The 17,273-nt window shown below is 36.7% G+C and overlaps 1 protein-coding gene across 6 annotated transcripts in view; it reads left to right on the top strand.

The window, feature by feature from the left end:
• The window catches only part of RGS22 (regulator of G protein signaling 22), a 161,630-nt gene that overhangs the window by 115,545 nt on the left and 28,812 nt on the right, over positions 1–17,273 (top strand). For all 6 annotated transcript variants that reach the window (XR_004435283.1, XM_033202830.1, XM_033202831.1 and 3 more), the window contains 3 exons: positions 7,174–7,335; positions 12,681–12,860; positions 16,994–17,152. Coding sequence is in view for 5 of the 6 variants with exons in the window: in XM_033202830.1 (XP_033058721.1) it covers positions 7,174–7,335; positions 12,681–12,860; positions 16,994–17,152 (501 nt within the window). In the remaining variant the exon portion in view is untranslated. The remainder of the gene's footprint in view (positions 1–7,173; positions 7,336–12,680; positions 12,861–16,993; positions 17,153–17,273) is intronic.

Below are 17,273 nucleotides of genomic sequence, written 5' to 3'. Positions count from 1 at the left end.
CAACTTTGTTCTTTTGGCTTAGGATTGTCTTGGCAATATGGGCTCTTTTTTGGTTCCATATGAACTTTAAAGTAGTTTTCTTCTAATTCTGTGAAGAAAGTCATTGGTAGCTTGATGGGGATGGTGTTGAATCTACAGATTACTTTGTGCAGTATGGCCATTTTCACGATATTGATTCTTCCTATCCATGAGCATGGCATGTTCTTCCATTTGTTTGTGTCCTCTTTTATTTCGTTTAGCAGTGGTTTGTAGTTCTGCTTTAAGAGGTCCTTCAGATCCCTTGTAAGTTGGATTCATAGATATTTTATTCTCTGTGTAGCAATTGTGAATGGGAATTCACTCATGATTTGGTACTCTGTCTGTTAATATTGTATAGGAATATTTGTGATTTTTGCACCTTGATTTTGTATCCTTAGACTTTGCCTAAGTTGCTTATCAGCTTAAGGAGATTTTGGGCTGAGACGATGGGGTTTTCTAAATACACAATCATGTCATCTGCAAACAAGGACAATTTGACTTCCTCATTTACTGATTGAATACCCTTTATTTCTTTCTCTTGCCTGATTGCCCTGGTCAGAACTTCTAACACTATGTTGAATAGGAGTGGTGAGAGAGGGCATCCTTTTCTTGTGCCGGTTTTCAAAGGGAATGCTTCCAGTTTTTGCCCATTCAGTATGATATTGGCTGTGGGTTTGTCATAAATAGCTCTTATTATTTTGAGATACATTCCATCAATAACTAGTTTACTGAGAGTTTTTAGCATGAAAGGCTGTTGGATTTTGTTGAAGGCCTTTTCTGCATCTATTGAGATAATCATCTGTTTTTTGTCATTGGTTCTGTTTATGTGATGGATTATGTTTATTGATTTGCATATGTTGAACCAGTCTTGCATCCCATGTATGAAGCAGACTTGTTCATGGTGGATAAGCTTTTTGATGTGCTACTGGATTTGATTTGCCAGTAATTTATTGAGGATTTTCGCATTGATGTTCATCAGAGATATTGGTCTAAAATTCTCTTTTTTTGTTGTGTCTCTGCCAGGCTTTGGTATCAGGATGATGTTGGCCTCATAAAATGGGTTAGGGAGGATTCCCTCTTTTTCTGTTGATTGGAATAGTTTCAGAAGGAATGGTACAACTCCTCTTTGTACCTCTGGTAGAATTCGGCTGCGAATCTGTCTGGTCCTGGACTTGTTTTGGTTGGTAAGCTATTAATTATTGCCTCAATTTCAGAGCCTGTTATTGGTCTGTTCAGGGATTTAACTTCTTCCTGGTTTAGTCTTGAGAGAGTGTATGTGTCCAGGAATTTGTCCATTTCTTCTAGATTTCCTAGTTCATTTGCATAGAGGTGTTTATAGTATTCTCTCATGGTGGTTTGTATTTCTGTGGGATTGGTGGTGATATCCCCTTTATCATTTTTATTGCATCTGTTTGATTCTTCTCTCTTTTCTTTATTAGTCTTGTTAGCAGTCTATCAATTTTGTTGATCTTTTCAAAAAACTAGCTCCTGGATTCATTGATTTTTTTTGAAGGGTTTTTTGTGTCTCTATCTCTTTCAGTTCTGCTCTGATCTTAGTTGTTTCTTGCCTTCTCGTAGCTTTTGAATTTGTTTGCTCATGCTTCTCTAGTTCTTTTAATTATGATGTTAGGTGTCAGTTTTAGATCTTTCCTGGTTTCTCTTGTGGGCATTTAGTACTATAAATTTCCCTCTACATACTGCTTTAAATGTGTCCCAGAGATTCTGGTACATTGTGTCTTTATTCTCATTGGTTTCAAAGAACATTTTTATTTCTGCCTTCATTTCATTATTTACCCAGTAGTCATTCAGGAGCAAGTTGTTCAGTTTCCATGTAGTTGTTTGGTTTTGAGTGAGTTTCTTAATCCTGAGTTCTAGTTTGATTGCATTGTGGTCTGAGAGACAGTTTGTTGTGATTTCTGTTCTTCTACATTTGCTGAGGAGTGCTTTACTTCCAATTAGGTGGTCAGTTTTAGAATAAGTGTGATGTGGTGCTGAGAATAATGTATATTCCGTTGATTTGGGGTGAAGAGTTCTGTAGATGTCTATTAGGTCTGCCTGTTGCAGAGCTGAGTTCCGCTCCTGGATATCCTTGCTAACCTTCTGTCTCATTGATCTCTCTAATATTGATAGTGGGGTGTTAAAGTCTCCCATTATTATTGTGTGGGAGTCTAAGTCTCTTTGTAGGTCTCTAAGGACTTACTTTATGAATCTGGGTGCTCCTGTGTTGGGTGCATATATATTTAGGATAGTTAGCTCTTCTTGTTAAATTGATCCCTTTACCATTATGTAATGACCTTCTTTGTCTCTTTTGATCTTTGTTGGTTTAAAGTCTGTTTTATCAGAGACTACGATTGCAACCCCTAGTTTTTTTGCTTTCCATTTGCTTGATAGATCTTCCTCCATCCCTTTATTTTGAGCCTTTGTGCGTCTTTGCACGTGAGATGGGTCTCCTGAATACAGCACACTGATGGATCTTGACTCTTTATCCAATTTGCCAGTTTGTGTCTTTTTATTGGGGCATTTAGCCCATTTACATTTAAGGTTAATATTGTTATGTGTGAATTTGATCCTGTCATTATGATGTTCACTGGTTATTTTGCCCATTAATTGATGCAGTTTCTTCATAGCATCGGTGGTCTTTACTATTTGGCATGTTTTCATGGTGGCTGGTACCGGTTGTTTCTTTCCATGTTTAGTGCTTCCTTCAGGAGCTCTTGTCAGGCAGGCCTGGTGGTGACAAAATCTCTCAGCATTTGCTTGTCTGAAATAAAGGATTTTATTTCTCCTTCACTTACGAAGCTTAGTTTGGCTGGATATGAAATTCTGGGTTGAAAATTCTTTTCTTTAAGAATGTTGAATATTGGCCTCCACTCTCTTCTGGCTTGGAGGGTTTCTTCTGAGAGATCTGCTGTTAGTCTGATGGGCTTCCCTTTGTGGGTAACTCGACCTTTCTCTCTGGCTGCCCTTAACACTTTTTTTCCTTCATTTCAATCTTGGCAAATCTGACAATTATGTCTTGGGGTTGCTCTTCTCGAGGACTATCTTTGTGGTGTTCCCTGTATTTCCTGAATTTGAATGTTGGCCTGCCTTTCTAGGTTGGGGGAGTTCTCCCGGATAATATCCTGAAGAGTGTTTTCCAACTTGGTTCCATTCTCCCCATCACTTTCAGGTACACCAATCAAATGTAGATTTGCTCTTTTCACATAGTCCCATATTTCTTGGAGGGTTTGTTCATTTCTTTTTACTCTTTTTTCTCTAATCTTGTCTTCTCGCTTTATTTCATTAATTTGATCTTCAATCACAGATACCCTTTCTTCCACTTGATTGAATTCGCTATTGAAACTTGTGCATGCATCACGAAGTTCTCATGCCATGGTTTTCAGCTCCATTAGGTCATTTAAGGTCTTCTCTACACTGTTTATTCTAGTTGGCCATTTGTCTAATCTTTTTTCAAGGTTTTTACCTTCCTTGTGATGGGTTCCAACATCCTCCTTTAGCTCAGAGAAGTCTGTTATTACTGACCTTCTGAAGCCTACTTCTGTCAGCTTGTCAAAGTCATTCTCCATCCTGGTTTGTTCTGTTGCTGATGAGGAGGTGTAATCCTTTGGAGGAGAAGAGATGCTCTGATTTTTAGAATTTTCAGCTTTTCCGCTCTGGTTTCTCCCTATCTTTGTGGTTTTATCTACCTTTGGTCTTTGATGATGGTGACCTACAGATGGGGTTTTGGTGTGGATGTCCTTTTTGTTGATGTTAATGCTTTTCCTTTCTGCTTGTTAGTTTTCCTTCTAACAGTCAGGTCCCTCAGCTGCAGGTCTGTTGCAGTTTGTTGGAGTTCCACTCCAGACCCTGTTTGCCTGGGTATCACCAGCAGAGGCTGCAGAAGAGCAAATATTGCAGAACAGCAAATATTGCTGCCTGATCCTTCCTCTGGAAGCTTCGTCTCAGAGGGGCAGCCGCCTATATGAGGTGTTTGTCGGCCCCTACCACGTAGACACCTCCCAGTTAGGCTACACGGGGGTCAGGGACCCACTTGAGGAGACAATCTGTCCATTCTCAGAGCTCAAATGCTGTGCTGGGAGAACCACTGCTCTCTTCAAACGTTTAAGTCTGCAGAAATTGTCTCCTGCCTTTTGTTCAGTTATGCCCTGCCCACAGAGGTGGAGTCTAGAGGCAGTAGGCCTTGTTGAGCTGCAGTGGGCTTAATTTTCACATTGTAGTACAGCAGCTTTCAACATCTGACCCACATTTCAGTGACTTGCCCAAGAACCAGATGCATTGTGGAATTCTGATACATCTCTTCAAGAGCCCCCAGGTTGTATGCCAAGAATGTTGCAGGACTTTTCCTTCGTTCCGCTAAAGACTGGGTTCTTGTCCGTCCCTCGGCCAGGAAAATTTAGGCTTGGAGATGGTTTAAAGGGTGAATAAAGCTGGGTTTTACTGGGTGAAAAGGCAGGGGAATGAAAGGGAAACAGGGTTCCTCCACAAGGCCAGAGTCCCCTGCTAGAGGCTTCCCATCGGCCCTTGGAATTCAGAACTCTGTTCTTTTTAAAAAACTTATTATTAATATTATTTGGGTCTTGCTGTGTTGCCCAGGCCAGAGTGCAATAGTATGATCATAGCTCGTTATCACATCTAACTCCTGGGCTCAAGTGATCCTCCTGTGTTCACCTCCTGAATAAGGAGCTCTATTCTTAAAGAGATCCTTGACCTGCTCAACCTTAGAAGTGTGTGATTGCCTTAAGTATGTATTTTTCTTTATTCTGCGTGTCATGGATTTACTGAGACAAGCCGTGCATTCCAACATGTGATAGTTTATTATTGAGAGTGAATTACACAAAAAATGAGCAGCATGCAGCAGAATCAGCAGGTTAAATTGTCTTACATTGTGACTTTCATTTATCTGCCTGTCTGTCTGTCTATCTATCTATCTATCTATCAATCGACAGAGTCTTGCTCTGTTGCCCAGGTTGGAATAAAGTGGCACAATCTCAGCTCACTGCAACCTCTGCCTCCCAGGTTCAAGCAAGTCTCATGCCTCAGCCTCTCCAGTAGTTGGGATTACAGGCACGCACCACCACACCCGGCTTATTTTTTGCATTTGTAGTGTAGACGGGGTTTATCGTGTTGCCCAGGCTGGTTTTGAACCCCTGAGCTCAGGCAGTCTGCCCGTCTTGGCCTCCCAAACTGCTAGGATTACAGGCATGAGCCATCACGCCTGGTACATTATCCCTTCTATTTAGAACTGCATTTTAATCATAACTGTACACTGCTCTCAGGCATCCTCACAAGGGCACTTTGCCGAGCAGGAGCACACATAAAAAATCAAATCAAATTGAAATATAAATAAAAATATTAAAAGCAAAAGGATAGAATTTTAGCTTTTAAAGAATTAAGATAACTATCATTTTGATGACTTAAAACCACTACAATATAATACCTGGCTAGAAATGGCCTATTTTGCTTTGTAACATGCATGATAAACATAGTCTTCCTTTTGAACTTAGAAGTTTATGTGTACTTATCCTTCTGCAGGTCCTAATAAAATGTCCAACTAGACCTAGGTGACCCTCTGCTAACTAACAAAAATGGATGTTTATTTGAATATTAGAGGAATGTATGTTATCTGTTAGTATGCTCTTTTGTGTATTTTCCTCTTGAAAAGAAATAAACTTTTTTAATGTTTGTTTTTTGCTATAGTTTTGATTGAAATATTACATGGAATGGAATTATTTGTATATAATTATTTATTATGTGTATTTTATTATTTTGTTTAAATTACAGGTTTTAGTTAAATTTCTAAGTTTTAGTATCTTAAGCAGATCTTAAAATATTATTTGCTGAGTGGATTTTAAATAAACATCACAGTCTAATATGTAGCTGTTCCTATTTGTAGGGCTATAATTTTAATATGGGCCATATGGTGGGGGTCTTAACTTTTTGTCCAGAGAACGTGACATATGTCTCACTAAAATAGTGACATCTATTCACTTCTATTCACTTTATCTGGGTTAATGGCACCACAATTCATCTAGACTGCCTGGAGTTGCCTTCACTTTTCAGTTTCCAACTCAGATGTCATCCTCAAGGCCCTTCTCTGTAAAGGTTTTACATCTCCAGGCAGAATTAGTTACTCCTTCCTTTGTGTTACCATGGCACTTTTAAAAAAATGTAACTCCCTAAACACTTAAATTGATGGTCACATATTATTTGTTTCAAGGAATTTATTTTATGTGTTGCTAAATCCATCTAAACTGTTGTCTTTGGAATAATACTTCCTTGCATGGTTGTAAGCTAAAAATCAACTTTGGGGAACTTAAATATTAAAATCTATTTAGTGAATTCAGTAAAATCGATTTCTTATGTTTTCAATCTGAAAGGCTAAATGGGGTTGAATATGTGATTTTAAATGGGCGAAATAAAATAAGTAGATATTTTGTATTTCCAAATTGTAAAGATATATAATAAATGTTGATAAAAATACCTTTAGGTGTTACTAAAATGCCATCGGTGCTTCTGGCTTTCATGTTATATAAAGTAAACAGTCAGTCAAAGGAATTTTAATAAAATAATTTATTAATAATCATTATTTTATCATTATTTTTAGTCATTATTAACATAAGATGTCTCATCTAAAAATATAATATTTTCAGGATAAAATTATAGTGAAGCGCTATAGTACATTATTTAACTTATAGAATCAATTGATAATTTTTTCTTAAAAAATGAAAAATATATTAAATGTTAACTACTTTTACTTTTTAAAAAGCAAGAGAATTATATATTAATATATAACATATGTAATAATAAAATAATGTAATAACATATAATCATAACATTATGATTACTTTGTTCTGTTTAAACACAGAACTCATACAATGTACTAAAAAGTAGTTTTTCACCATAATCTCAAGCTGTAATAACTGTTAACATTTTTAAACAATGTAGTCATATGGTCTAAATCATCTAGTCATTTCTTTTTCACTCTACCTCCTAAAAATGAAGCCATAAAAATACAAAGGAGACAAAAGAGAAAGGAACAGGGGAAAATATTGTACCCATGCCACACATTTCGACAGGCAAAATTACAGGAGATAGAAGTTGGTAATTGTTAGCCTAATTAATGAGCCAATTTCCTATATTCTCTGTTTTGGACAGCCTGTGGAGAGTAAGTGGATCTCTTCATCTTGTGAAATCATTGCTTTTCGCAAAGCATTATTGAATCCAGTTACTTCAAGACAATTTCAACGTTTTGTGGCTCTAAAAGGAGATTTATTGGAAAATGGTTTACTCTTTTGGCAAGAAGTACAAAAATATAAGGTATTGTATTGGGAGCTGGAGAAAACCACCTGTTTTGAGGAGGAAATGCATTAAAATGTCAGATTTTCAGCTAACTTTATGCACAAGATTTGTATAAGATATCCCAATTTTGCCATCTTTTTCCTACCAGTATATAAATATTGAGATGTTTATTGTCCAATCTCTAGATACATTTATTATTATACAGTGAAGAATAAGAGTGAGCCCTGGAATGATAATACAGGTTGGGCATTCCAAGTCTGAAAATCTGAAACCTGAAATGCTTCAAAATCTGAAACTTTTTGAGTGCCAACATGATACTTAAAGTAAATGCTCCTTGGAGTATTTCAGATTTTTTATTTTTGGATTTGGAATGCTCAACCAGTAGGTATAATACAAATATTCCAAAACTAAAAATGAATCCAAAATCTAAAACACTTCTGGTCCCCAGCATTTTAGGTAACGGATGCTCAACCTGTATTAGGTTTTTTCCAGATATTAACGTACATATGATTTAATGAGAACCTTCCTGAAGAGAGTTTTAACTATATTTCTACACATCAATCATCTCTAAATGTATTGTACATATTTTTTCCTAACAGTATCTATATTTGGTGTATCCATACAACTAAAATCTCTTTGTAAGAATCCCTCCCAGCCATATTTACAGTAATAGTAATCAAAGATATTGGATTATGGATAAATAAACCAATAGAGAAGAGAAAGGAATTAGAAAGAATTAGAGATGAAAAAGAACAGCCAAATTCTTAACAAAATAAGTAAAAGAGAAATGGTTAGGTACAAAGGCAGTTTGTTTTCAGGGTTAAGTGTTGAGTGTAATCATACAGAATCTTCACATTGAAGAGGAGGAAGGAACTTTCCCTGTTGTGTTGTCTAGACTTGAATAAAGAAATGTCTAGAAATACTGAAAGGTATTTTAGTCTTTGCTTAAATGCTCCCAGAGGTAGCGGGCTCATTTCCTTGCAAGCAGTCTATTCCATCCCATTGTAAACATGGGGAATAAAAATTAACAATTTAGGAGTATAATGCTTTCAAATGGCCTATGTACTATGTACTATGTGACACTAATACAGTTGCTTAACATATAGTTAGTAGTTGCTCAATAAAATTTATTTCTAAGTTTTTCCAACATAGAGTAAAACTGTTTTCTACCCTTTTCTGTTATCAACAGTTTTTGTACTATTCTCAGCTGAGACTGTAACATTAAAAAACAAAATTTTTGAGACAGGGTCTCACTTTGTTGCCCAGACTGGAGTACAGTAGCACAATGACAGCTCACTGCAGCCTTGACCTCCTGGGCTCAAGTGATCTTCCCACCTCAGCCCCCCAAGTAGCTGGGAGTACAGGCATGCACCACCATGCCTGGCTAATTTTTAATTTTTTTGTAGAGATGGGGTCTCCCTGTGATGCCCAGGCTGGTAAAAAAAAATTTTGAGAGAAGCTTTTTCACAGTCTTTCACATGAGCAATATTAAAATAACTTTTTTGGGAATTAGAAAGGAGGTAGAGTGTGTTTTCCTCAATAGGTAATTTTTTCTTATGGATGGGCAGAACTATCTTTAACCTAATGTAAATATGAACAAGCCTAACCCTGCTAGGACAAGAGGTAATGAGATAAACTTTGTAAAATAGGTATTTTATAAAACCAACTATAGACTTATACACAGTGAACCCTTAGTTTTATGACTTTCTCCTTTAAGGCCTCCATTTAAATTTTGGTCTCCATTTTAATGTCTTTTCTACAATATAGCATGAGAGACTTACAATACTAGGTAGCTATTAAAAAGCAAGTTATCGGAGTAAATTTGTTTATATAACAAACATTTACTAAGTATCAAATGTGCCAGGCATTATGCTAGATTGTAGGCATAAAAAGGTGAATACAACACACTGCCCTCTTTCAGGCAGGAAAACATCCATGAGAACAAATATTAGGAAATAATGTTGACTCTTATCCTTGTTCTGACTAGGTATAGTTTTAGCACAGAGGAGAGAATGATGGGGTGGGGGGACAATAGGTCAGTGAAGTCTCAGCAAGAGTGATGATACTTGCATTGGGCTGTGAGGGATTTTGCCAGCTGGAAGGCGTTTATTCCACTTGATAAAGTCTAACCAAGCTAACTCTTATAAGGCTTACTCTTATTAAGTGTTTACTATGTGCCAGATATTGTCTTAATGCTTTTCATGTAATAATGAATTTATTCTTCACAAGAATCCCATGAGGTCAAGGATGTCATTCTCATCACTTCACAGATGAAACTAATGCACAGAAAGGCTAAGAAATTCCCGACATCACACAGCTAATTAACTGGTAGAGCTAGACTTTGAATCAGGTCATTCTATTGCTAAAGCCCATGCCCTTAACCACTAAGCTGTGCTGCTTCTCAGTATTGATTGTGGTAATATACAAAGAGATGGCTGGAGCAATCTTAGTCAAACATTTCTCTGGATTGTGAAAAGTTGGAAAGAACCAGTTGTACAACAAGGACATTGGTTACTAAATTATGATGTACCTATATAGTAGAACATTTAACATTCTCTACCCATTAAAAATGTTCTAGGGGAATAATCAATGATGGGAAAAGATGTTCTGCTCATTGATCTTTTTTAAAAACTAGCTACTAAAAATCAGTATGGTTTAATCTAAAGTGTGTGCGTATGTGTGTGTTTGTGTCTATAAAGAAAAGACTGGAAGGATTTATTTATCCAACAAATATTTATCAAGCACCTACCAAGGGCCAGGCCAAATCCTGAGGATACAACTGTGATCAAAACAGTCTACCCTGTTAGAGCTTACAACGTCAGAGGAAGGACAAATGAGTGGTAGACAAGACAATTACAAGTGTGATTAGTGCAACAAGGGAAAAAGCACAGTATGCTATGGGAGTACCTGAGATGGACGTCTCTCCTAGACTGAGAGTCACAGAAAGCTTACTAGAGGAAAGTATGCTTAAACTGAGACCTTAATAATAGGCAAGAGTTAACTAAGCTAATGGCACAACAGGGCAGAACAATTAGAAAAAAAAATCAGTTATAATTATGTCCAAATGCTGTCTTTTTGCTCAAAATTATAATTGTGTAGCTTCACAAATTTGTTTTATTTCACGAGCCTTATATTCCATAGTTAGGAGGCTAATTGAATAACATAAAATAGGCTTTTTCTTTTTTTTTCTTTTTTTGAGACACCATCTTACTCTGTTGCCCAGGCTGGAGTGCAGTGGTGTGATCATGGCCCACTGCAGTGTCGACCTCCCTGGGCTCAGGTAATCCTCCCACCTCAGCCTCCCCAGTAGCTGGGACTACAGGCATGCACCACCACACCCAGCTAATATTTTGTATATTTTTATAGAGAGAGAGTTTCACCATGTTGCCCAGGATGGTCTGCAACTCCTGGGCTCAAGCCATCTGCTCGCCTTGGCCTCCCAAATTGTTGGGATTACAGGCATAAGCCACTACACCTGACCTAAACAGGCTTTATTCTAAGGTGATGCTAAATTGAGTATGAAGTGCTAATTGTCACAATGTAACATTATATTAAGTTTTTTTCACACTTACACCAAATTATATATAAAGTTTTACATGAAAGACATCAGAATTTTTATTTCTTTCATAATATCCATAGGAGAGCTATAGCCCAGCATATACTGGGTACTTAATAAATGTTGGTTCATTTCTGGGCCTAAAGTGAGAAGTTTCCAAGTTGTTTGCTTTCTGATGATTTGGAAAACAATGTCTTTGACAGAGAAATGCCATAATTCAAGCGAAATTACCTCTTTATTAAAAAAAAAAAAAAAAAGATAGTCCTATACCTGTGACTTTAAAACTAGCTCATTTTGGGCAAAGGACATGAACAGATACTTCTCAAAAGGTGTATAAATGACCAATCAAGAAACATATGAAGAAATGCTCAGCATCACTAATCATCAGAGAAATGCAAATCAAAACCACAGAGAGATACCATCTCACACCAATCAGAATGGCTATTATTAAACAGTCAGAAAACAACAGCTGCTTGGTGAGGCTGCAGAGAAAAGGGGGCACTTACACACTATTGGTGGGAATGTAAATTAGTCCAGCCATGTGAAAAGCAGTCTGGAGATTTCTCAAAGAAATTGAAACACAGCTACCATTTGACTCAGCCATCCCATTACTGTATGTATACCCCAAGGAGAATAAATAATTCTGCCAAAAAGATAAATGTACATATATGTTCATCACTGCACTATTCACAGTCGCAAAGACATGCAATCAACCCAGGTGCCCATCAGTAGTAGACTGGATAAAGAACATGTGGTACATATACACCATGGAATACTACATAGCCATAAAAAATGAAATCATGTCCTTTGCAGCAGTGTGGGTGGAGCTGGAGGCCATTATCCTAAGAGAATTAATGCAGGAAAAGAAAACCAAAAACCACATGTTCTCACTTATAAGTGTGAGCTAAACATTGGGCACACATGGACATAAATATGGGAATAATAGACACCACTGACTACTAGAAGGGGTAGTGAGGGGAGGGTGGGTTGAAAACCTACCTGTTGGGTACTATGTTCACTACGTAAGTGACAGGATCAGTACCCCAAACCTCAGCATCATGCAATATTCCCATGTAACTAACTTGCACATGTACCCCCTGTGTCTAAAATAAATGTTGACAATTTTTTAAATGGCACATTTTAATGTATGATCATTAATTTTAGGTTATCTATGAAGAGAATAATGCGATAGGGTAACTACACAGCATGGATAATAAAAGACATAGAATGGCACACCTGTTGACAACCAGCATGCCCATTACCCTTTTTGAGCCTAAATCACCTTGGTGTAGAGGCAGGACTGGACAGGAAAGCTTTTATATCCACCTGTAGGCAGAGTTAGGTGCCTATTCTCAATGTTCTCCTAGGATACTATGTATACCTCTATCATAACATGTATTAACTATCCAGAATTGGAGTAATGTGTTCTCACACTTCTCCAGTGGAGATTGAACCTTAAAAGGGTAGGGGCTCAGCTCAGTGTCTGGTATATAACAGGCCCTCATTATATGGTTGTTAAATGAGTCAAAGTAGATACTAATGTCATTCCTTTGCCTAGAGGAACAAGTGATCAGGATTATATGAAATCTGTATTTATGTCATGTACATGTATCAAAGTCTTAGGTTCCTCAAATCCAAGAGAAAGAAAATCTATAATTTTTTAAAGACAGCCTTGAAATATATCACTGCCTTCTTGACCTAAAGTTGAAATGTATATATTAATTGAAACACATATTGATACAGTTCTATTAAGTGTTCTAGTGGTTCATTAATTATATACCATTCTATCTTTCCTTCTTCTGTTCAGGACTTGTGCCATTCTCATTGTGATGAGTCTGTCATTCAGAAGAAGATTACGACTATTATCAACTGCTTTATTAATTCCAGTATTCCACCAGCTTTACAAATTGACATTCCAGTAGAGCAAGCCCAAAAGATTATTGAACACCGGAAGGAGTTAGGACCATATGTATTTAGAGAGGCACAGGTAAGAGATCAGGGCATGTGGCTAAGCATATTTTAAAATAGATTGACAATCCTTTTAAAGATAGATAACCTTTTGGGCCAGGCGTGGTGGCTCATGCCTGTAATCCCAGCACTTTGGGAGGCTGAGGCAGGCAAATTGTTTGAGCTCAGGAGTTGCCAGCCTGGGCAACATAGCAAAACCCCGTCTCTTAAAAAAAAAAAAAAAAAAAGTAAATAAAAATTAAAAAGATAAATATCCTTTTAAAGCTTGTACATTATTCATATTTGACAAGGTTCCAGTCCTCCCAATACTGGGACTTATTCTATTTAATTTAAATAATCTTTGCATATGTGACTGAAATATAAAAAGCTAGTAACTTAAATGCAATTTTTTTCATGATCATTTACAGTAAATAAAATTAAATATTACCTTTTGGCTTTCCACAGTTACCATTTTTGTTTTTAACTTGTTAAATTCCAGCTAATTCCTCCTTTCTTTTCCAACATTCATAGTTCCTTTTAAAATATCTGCTACCACAAAAATGTGTAAAATAGGTGTGTCCCAAGATTTGTGTATTTTTAAAGATTAGAATATTCACATAGCTCATAAAATAAGTGAGAGGAGATTTAAGTACTCTACCAACATAAAGTATACAAACTCATGAAAGGAAAATTGTGCCTGTTAACCTGCTCAAGTTACTTCTTTTTAAGATAAATAATAGAAAACAGTGACTTGGTGAACATAATTTATTTGCATTTTAAAAAGCCTTTTAGTGATGCGGTTCCTAAAAAATGATTAAGAAAAATAAATTATAATAGGGGTAATAGGGAAGGCCATGTCATGAATGAAGTGATATGAAACAGAGATTTAGGGTATTATTGCCCTTGAGCATGGTAAAAGGCGATTATTCTTACATTCATTTGTGAGCCAGCTGTATTCTAAGTCCTCCAAGGAACCAAAAGTGGACTCACAATCCAAATTATGCATTAAAATAGGCAGAAATATAGAGGAATGATTGAGGACGTGCTATAGAGAAATGTTGAAAACATGGTGTCAGAATGGTAACATCTGTTAATGAAAAGATCTTAGAGATAGCTTAGCCTAGCCTGGGTTTCCTAGTAACTAGGCCAGGACTTATCCATTGACATCAAAGGCCTTGAGTCTGACGGTAAATGTCTGGAGCTGGCAATACCGGTCAGTTCTGATATACTCTTCAAGGATTGTAACCAAAGAATTTTATTGGAGTCCTCTAGCCTATGACTTCTACCTGATTTTCTAAAAGGGAGTCCTACTAGATATATCTTAAATATGGACGTTAGAGCATCTGAAAATAAATACTCTTTATTTAGGGGCCTCATCCCACTGAATCTGTTGTTATTCCTCTTTTCCCAAGGAAGTTTAGAGAATGGCATTGCCGTCTACCCCAGGATACAAGCCACAGATCTGATTGGCCATCTCCATGTCTTCCCTCTCCTTCATTTCCTTACCTCCATATCTAATCCATTCCTAAAACTTTCCTAGTTGTCTCCTCGTTATCTGTCATTCTGTCCACACCTCCACTCACCTACCTCATTTTAGATCTGCAACATGACTCATAATGTATTACAGAAACTCCCTGCCTCTGGGTTCTCACCAAATCATCCAACTAAGGGTAGACAGAGCAATCCTTTTTTAATGTGTATCTGATCATGTCACTTCTCTGCTTAAAATATTTCAATTCCGGTCAAGCACACTGGCTCACACCTGTAAGTAATCCCAGCACTTTGGGAAGCCAAGGCAGGAGGATTGCTTGAGGCCCGGAGTTCAAGACCAGCCTGGGCAATATAGTGAGATCCTATCTCTACAAATAATAATTTAAAAAATATTTCAGTTACTTCCCACTGCCCTCAGAATGAAGTCCATACTCCTAGATATCTCTCTAGCTATATCTTTTACCACTGCCTGCCATCTCTGCCCTAGTCTATTTGAAATATTTATAGTTTCATAAGTGGCCCTTACTGCTTTCTCTTCTGAATTTTTTGCAGTATCATCTTTTCTTCCTTGTTTTCACTCCTGTCACAACACTTATCACACTAAATTGAAAGTGATTATTCTCATGTCGACTTTCCCATTATATTGTAACCTCTTTGAGGGCAGGGAATGGGTCTTATTTATCTTTGCAGTTCAAATGCCAGGCATAGAGGAGACATTTTTTGGACACATAAATGAATGATGTGAGAAGAAATATATCATGACAGAAAGGAGTAAGATCACATTGGAAATGAGAGCAAAGTTGAGCAGAAGGGCTGAATAGTAAATTTAAAACTGCTGACAGTTTTAGCATTGGTATCAGTGTAGCCTCTGTCTATCCCTCACTCCCACTATCAATAACCTGAAAGTTTGCATCACCCAGTCAAATTTTCGCTGGCCCCTTTTGCTCACACTAAAGCCATTATTTATTTACTGGCAGTGAGTAAAGTAGCTCTATGTTTATTAAAACATTTTCTTATCCACAATTTGGTTATCTTTTAAGATTACAAAGGTACAGGGTAATTTTAATTAACAATATATATTCTGTAATCCCAGCACTTTGGGAGGCCGAGACGGGCGGATCACGAGGTCAGGAGATCGAGACCATCCTGACTAACACGGTGAAACCCCGTCTCTATTAAAAAATACAAAAAAACTAGCCGGGCGAGGTGGTGGGCGCCTGTAGTCCCAGCTACTCGGGAGGCTGAGGCAGGAGAATGGCGTGAACCGGGAGGCGGAGCTTGCAGTGAGCTGAGATCCGGCCACTGCACTCCAGCCTGGGCGACAGAGCGAGACTCTGTCTCAACAAAAAAAAAAAAAAAAAAAAAAAAAAAAAAAAAAAAACAATATATATTAACCTACAATCTCAATTGCAACTTTTAACAATAGAGTGGTTTTATGTCCTGATTGGGTGACTTTTACTAGAAAGCCTTCAAAATGGAAATATATATATTCAAGAACTGGGAGTGACTCAGGTTTTAGAAAGATAACTGAGAAGTACGACTAATAGAGGAGGAGGAGTATTTAAGCTTCAGTTCATAATAAAAACTGCCATGATCCCTTAACATTGGAACAGGGGATTACTTAATTAAGTGTATGGCAGGTAAATGTAAATGAAAGTGTCTTAAAAACCTGCGTTTCATCAAATAAAGTATCTCTAGATTTTACATTTACACTCCCAAGAGGCTACAGAATTCAATAACAAAACTGTATTTTAAAAGGAGTGAATAATTTTAGTATTACTAATAACATTCATGTATGGAAAAGAGGAGTAATGAAATATGCCATTTCAGGTCTCTTGATCACTGCAGCATTTACTTCTTAAAGATTCCTCTTTTCCTCTATGAGTTGGCTTGGAGCCTAATGGGATGGTTCATTGTTTTCCAGGGCATTAGGTAAAGGCCATTCCTAGCAATAAGATGTTGAACTTGATCTTATGTGGCAAGTCCTACCTTCTTGAAGTAATGTATACCTCTGGAACTAATGGAAAAACTTGGCATGAGAATTAGAGCAACTATTCTTATCTCTATAAATATCACAATTAATCACTTAAAGTTTCCTTATAGAAAGCATTTGTCCAGGATACCATTCTGCTTTTTAAATGTTACTTTTCTTGCTCTCACATAAAAGTAAGAGATTATATCATTTAAAAGTTACTCAAGATTTATTCTTAGATCTGCAGCTTTGTTTAAGAGCTTTTCCAGAGGCAAAATGGTATTTCCTTTCTCTAAAAGAAAAAAGGGAGGGGGTAGTTTCCTTGATGAACTGGATATTTGGAATACTTGCATAAAACAGCAGAGTGTATGGCAGATCAACTAGTATATGTTTTAAAAGAAAACATACATTTCTTATTTTAAAAGACCTAATGGATTCTTTGTTAATACAATCAATTGGTTAGGGAAACATAAAGAATAAAATGACTTTTAAGTGTATTTAGTGTATTTTTTTTTAAAGAAAGACTTCTCATTGGTAATAAAAACCATTGATAATAAGCATGTGCTGAGCAAAACTATACCAAGATGTCTGGAGACAATAAGTTGGAGCAAACATGGTATATATTAAAGATAGAATAGTTAATCTGTTATTATGGTGAATAAATTGGTACCTTTGTATAAAATTGTAATCTGAGACTTTGTTTTATACAGATGACAATTTTTGGGGTCCTGTTTAAATTCTGGCCTCAGTTCTGTGAGTTTAGGAAGAATTTAACAGATGAAAATATTATGAGTGTTTTAGAAAGAAGACAAGAATATAATAAGCAGAAAAAAAAATTGGCAGTCCTAGAAGACGAAAAATCTGGAAAGGTGAGACAAGACTCATTTTGGGTTTTATCAGATTTTTAAAAGGTATGTGTGTAAATTATAGAATAATTTTGTCTGGGGATATATAGAGAGAAGTTATGGAATACAGATATTAGTGGATTTT

Source organism: Trachypithecus francoisi, unplaced genomic scaffold (assembly GCF_009764315.1).
Source record: "Trachypithecus francoisi isolate TF-2019V2 unplaced genomic scaffold, Tfra_2.0 Lachesis_group7, whole genome shotgun sequence".
Lineage (NCBI taxonomy): Eukaryota > Metazoa > Chordata > Mammalia > Primates > Cercopithecidae > Trachypithecus > Trachypithecus francoisi.
Note: the sequence above shows the minus strand (reverse complement) of the source record. Positions and strands in the feature narration are given on the sequence as shown.